The 5,841-nt window shown below is 30.4% G+C and overlaps 1 protein-coding gene across 4 annotated transcripts in view; it reads left to right on the top strand.

The window, feature by feature from the left end:
• Positions 1-5,841, top strand: part of LOC106679193 (UDP-glucosyltransferase 2) — an 83,297-nt gene that overhangs the window by 70,910 nt on the left and 6,546 nt on the right. For all 4 annotated transcript variants that reach the window (XM_067051880.1, XM_014418207.2, XM_067051879.1 and 1 more), the window contains exon 2: positions 1,251-1,534. In XM_067051880.1, the coding sequence (XP_066907981.1) occupies positions 1,251-1,534 (284 nt within the window). The remainder of the gene's footprint in view (positions 1-1,250; positions 1,535-5,841) is intronic.

The raw sequence follows: 5,841 nt of genomic DNA, 5'->3' as shown, positions 1-5,841 counted from the left end.
TAATCACTGAATCAGAGATTATTAAAAAAATATGATAAATAAACATATAACACGGACGTTTAAAACCAGACAGCTTATTAAATTTTGTCAAGTTTAATTTTCATTACCTATATATAAAATATAAAGTTGCGTTCGTCATAATTTCAAATTTGAGTTTGGAATTCGATAAATCGAACTTTCGACTATTCGGAAGTGCCACTTCATGTAATTGATTATACAATTTTATAAAAAAAAGGCCATAATGATTTTGATTAAATCAGCAGGGTTTACTCAACTTTAAATAATGCCCTATAAAGTTTTCTAGTGCTTATGTAGTTGTAAGAGTATGTTACTCCAAATGAAAAATGAGCAAAACGTTATGTTTTTCTGGAATAAAATAAACTTCAGGGGACGTCCATCTAAAATACTATTTATTTTATGTATTTATTTTTTTAATGACATTTACTGTATAGCTTCTACAGTCTAGGTAAACTTTTTTTACTTAAAAGAACTCAAAAATGAATTTTTTGTATCTTTGGAACAGCCACCATTTTTGCAGGTAATATGATCTGATTGGCAAACCCCCATTTCAATTTTATCAATGCAATAGAGATTAAAAAAAACTATCAAAGTTTTCTTCATGTAATTTCCACTTTTTTTCATTTGCTGTTGAATTAAAAGGGACTCCTAACAAAGGCAGTTGTTTAATAATAACAGTTTTATTTATATTCTTTACAGAACTAACAGCCTCCCCTTGGGAGCTATGAGTTTGCTTTATAAACAATTTACAAACTTTCCACTTCTTCATTGATTAAATGTGTTTACATTAATTTTAAATAAAATAATAATTTGCTTATAATGAAATAAAATATTTTTTTTATTTACAGACTTAATTTAATGTAAGTTCTTTATTACTTTACACCTTAGATCCCAATTTATGGTTACAGCAGCCTAACAGTCTCCTACTCTTTGAACTATTTCATCTCACTATCATGTAATGGGTCTTCCTTTCCTTCTCTTGTTCCTTTGGTAACCACTCTATTGCAATTTTGGACCATCTTCTCATATCATGCTGTCAGATGTTTCCTTCTGCTTAAACCATAAATGCAAATACAGTTAGAGGAAGTATTGCATCGGAGAATAATAGAGGAATTGAAAACTCTAACTCATATTAGGGTGTTGATACGCACAAAGCAAATATTTATATTTATAACATCCTCTGTGTTAGTGATTTGGCATTACCTTTTTACAAAGATTGTTGATGGTTGCAGGTTTGACGGTTTGCTCTCGGCGAATGCTGTAACGAACCTGATCGGACTGTGGAAGCTGGCTCAGGAGTACGATGAAGTCCACAGGATCCCGGAGGTGATAGCTCTGGCCAACGGGACTTATGATCTGGTCCTCATCGAGATGTTCAACACAAACCTCTTCTACGGCATCGCCTACAAAACAGGGGCTCCCATGATTGGTCTCAGTTCTTGCACAATGCTGCCTTGGACGTCTGACAGTATGGCCGTACCCAGCCAAACGTCATATGTTCCCAACAATTTAGGAGGTAGGCAATATATCTTTAAGAGACCACTGGCAGTAAAGTTAAAATGACATTTAAGTGGATGCGAGACTTTCTTAGTAACTCTCCTCACCCATCTCAATGTGTCAAGACACCTCAAGGTGTCTCAACACGTTTGTAAACTATGGCAAAATCACAAATGTGAAAACGTATTGATGAGTTATTTGATTTAGCTGAATTTGAGGCTGACCCCATGTCGTTTTTTGGACACAAATTAAATGGCGCTTGTATTGCGTCCACACTTTTGTGTTTTCAAATACAGGCTAATCCTATACCAGCCAAATTAAATAACCCATCTACATGCTTGCGCAGACATGAATTTGCTATTGTTTGGCAAAAGTGTAGAGGCACCTTTAAGTATAAAGGGTCAATCAGATTGACAGTTAAATCACAAATATATGTTCAGATCTTAAAGTTAATCCAGATTGATCGCTGAAAAATCTGAAATCCGATCATTATAAATTTTCAAAGTAAAGATTTACTGAAAATAAACTCCCTCCAAGAGCTACTGAAAATATGCTCCCTCCCCTCTTTTTCAGTAGCCCTCCACTCAAATTTTGTATGATCAGATTTCAGAATTTTCGCCTTAATCCATCTGTCATAGCCTTTTCATATGAACATTCATTTTTGGTTTTACAGACAATTGGATTGACCCTATAGAGGTCCCTTAACACACTAGTATTTAATGCTATCATGACATATAGTTCACCATAACCATACATTTTTAATGTAATACTTTCGTATGGTACTTTTTAAATAAAATGTTGATACTATTTTTAAATTCACGAAAAATTCTGCCTAATTATATGTATATTGTCACTTCAACACATGTAATGAAATCATAATAACTGATAGTGGTGTATAACATGTAATGATCTAAGGGATTGGGAAATGTAAATGTGTTTATAAATCCACCTTTAACTAACAGTAGGATAAGAAAAAACATTTTTTTTAAAAGAATTTTGAATTTTTATTCTCACAAGGAATTTGCTATTGAACAAATCAACAGGAAAACTGTGAGTCATGAGTCTAAAACTTTTGATTTAAAGTTATTTTATTTTTGCATAAATTTTATTCATGAAAATCAATAGTTAACTCTTTCTTATAGTAAGTCTATTACTGGTTAGTGCATACTATTTTTAAAAAATCACTTGAAAATTTAATAATTTAAATAATTGTCTATTGTTCTTGAAAAGTTAGATTTAAACAGTTATTTGGTTCAAAACTTTTGTCAGTGATTACTTATAATTTTTAAAAAGTTGGTTTTTATCTCTTAATTGGTGACCAAAACATTTAAAGTCAATAATTGGAGTTAATTAGTAGTAATTACAAAAATAATTTTATTGAAATTATAAGTCACCTTACATTTAAAAATAAATACTTATGAAAACATCAGTAAACATCAATTAGTACAACCTGTACTTGAGAGCGCAACCTCTTCCATATCTTGATCTTCTATCATATTACTGATTATTAAAAGCAAAAAACAATGACATTTAGTTTAATCATGACCATTGCATTGATAAAGGCCTATCAGTCACCGATGATACAGCATTAGTCAGAGAATATGATAATCGTTAGAGATAATGATCAATATTGAGTTACATTGGATATGTTTTGTAATAATTTAAATGTACTACTGATAGGATATAAAAAAGGAAAAAAAGGGATCCATTATTTGATATTATTCAGCAGAGATAGTCAACATTCGTTCTGTTTGGTCTTTTTCGACTCATGATGCTACCATGAGATGAGTTTATCAATAACAACTATTAAATTCTGTTATGTGTCTGTATTCTTGTAGAATTATTACCATGTTTTTAACCCAGCAGGAGTGTCCTAATTGTTTGTCCTCTAAGAGGTTTCCTGGTGAGCATTTAGCTCATGGTAGACGATTTGTACTATTTCTTTATATAATTGGATGCGATAGTAACTAAAATGTTCGAGATTACTTTCAATTAAACCATTTTGTTGTAGCCGAAAAATAAATTTATTTCATAAAATTTTCAATATAAAAACAAAATTATGTTTAGAAATAAAAGTTTATTTAAAAACAATGAAGTAATTAAATTTTATTTCACAAAAATATTTAAGAGAAGATTTATATTACTTTACAAAATTGATGCACTGTAAAGAAATAAAAGTTTAGTCAGAATACTCTGCTATGCATGACATGGATTTGTAAGTTCAATCCTTATTACAAATTGGTTTAGAACAATCCTCTCATGTCTTACTGGTTTTCTTGTTTATTTCTTGGACAAACATAGCAACATTTTGTATTATCTTTTTTTCCGAGCTAATTGTTTGTAATCCACAAGTTTTTTCTTATTCAAAGTCTCAAATCGAAGTGTTGTGTTGTCATCGAGGCTCATTTGAGAAGATGTGGAATTAATAATTAATAAGCAGCTGTGCCAGCTGTTTGGCACCTCTGTAATATGTCCTGTGTATTAGATTGATAAATAATTTGATAATTAATTCCTCCATATTGAGTAATAAAAAAAAATAATCAGTGGCCAATGGTGGCTTTTCTTGCCACGGAATATAGTGACTTCAATTCATCTACTACATTTAAACCACCTTTTCTTAGATTATAGAATGTAATAATGTCAGGCTTAGAGTTTAGAAGATTCTAAAAGTGATGAGTAGGAATCTAAAAAATAAGAAAATTTGGTTTAGAATTTAGAAAAACTAATTAATACTAAATAAAATGTTAATAGCAACTTCAAAATTACAGTGTCCGGTGAGCAAAACACTCAAGTGAGAAAAAAAGGATGTCACATTAGAGGTGTACTGGAGAATCGCTCAATCATACCGTCACAAGGACAAAGCAAAATTGAGTATAGGTGGGGAGGTAAAATGGGGAATAACATAAACAAGCGGCAATAACAAGATCAAAGTTAACGGAAGGTAGACAAAACAGATGAAATTCTAGGGGAAAAAAAAGATGTTTATTTTCCAACATGAGCAAAATGCTCAAAGATACATCTCTCCCGGGTTAAATTTATTTCACTATATGACCTTCACTGTTTCACAATTTCTTTTATTCTCTTATCCGGCCTTCATGTCAAAAATTAAAACACAATAGTTCTTAATTAGTTTATTTATATCTTGGGAATTTCAGGGATACTGGTTCCCCTTTTCAGTGTCTGCAATTTAACAGTATCTTTTTAATATAAGCTTTTCAATAATTGTATATATTCGATTAATTCTATCTAATTAATATCTAATTGATTGATAGAAACAAATAAATAGGTCTTTTTTAAACTTAATTTTGCCTTCTTACCTTATCTGCCCCAGTATTATTATGCAAGAAAACAATTTTGGTATTTAATCATTTTTAAAATATGTAACAACTGCAATGAAGTTAGGTCAATGAATAGAATTAATAAGGACCAAAGATTAAAATTTAATGAAAGGCTTTGAGCGCATGCAGTATCACACAAAACATCCAAAATACAAATGAATAAGTTAAAAACTTTTTGTTTTTTTAATTTATGATCTGAAGGCAGGATTTTATTTAAACGTTTAAATCTTAAGAATTTAAAAATGCTTCCGACCTGATTATTTTTTTTAAATATAATTGTAGAAAATTGGTTGTATTATTTAATTTGTAATTTAAATGTTTATTTGTTTCTTAAATACTTTGTAAATATGATTATGAATAAAACAACACTGTTGATGGTAACACTGCTTGAGACCCTAGAAGGGCTAGCTGTTCCTTTGTTTTGGGTTTGTTAGCTAGTAGCGTCCATTTGTACTACATATTGTAATAATTTTATTATTATGTAAAAAGAATTTTAATCGTTTTTAAACCTTTTTTCAATTATTAAAGATAATTTGGGTTCAAGTTAAGAATTTTAATATCAAATAGATAATATAATTTTATTATATAAAAAGAGACTCTTAATCTCAGGGCGTATAGTTGCTAGGCAATCAGAATACATACACTTTTATTATTAACTTAATTAAATTAATATCTCTGTTACAATTTTATTTAATTTTAGTTATAACCGAACTAACCAAGTTCACGATCTTCTTTCGTTGATCCTTGGTGTCTTCTTTTTTCTTATTGTTCTTGTCTTAGCGTCCAAAATGGCTTCCTCTTGACAGAAATTGATGAGGACCTCCTCATCCTGAAGACATCATTTCTCTTCGGTGCCCCAGACACGACTGATCTCTTCTCTCAAAACGAAAACCTGCCTTGAGGTTACATGTAAACATCGATTGTCCCACAACAGTTAGGGATTTTTCCAAATGATTTATTTTCTGAATATTATTCATTTGCACTATTT

Source organism: Halyomorpha halys, unplaced genomic scaffold (genome assembly GCF_000696795.3).
Source record: "Halyomorpha halys isolate HHAL.00 unplaced genomic scaffold, Hhal_1.1 Scaffold183.1, whole genome shotgun sequence".
Classification (NCBI taxonomy): domain Eukaryota; kingdom Metazoa; phylum Arthropoda; class Insecta; order Hemiptera; family Pentatomidae; genus Halyomorpha; species Halyomorpha halys.
This window is presented reverse-complemented; position numbering and strand designations above follow the sequence as displayed.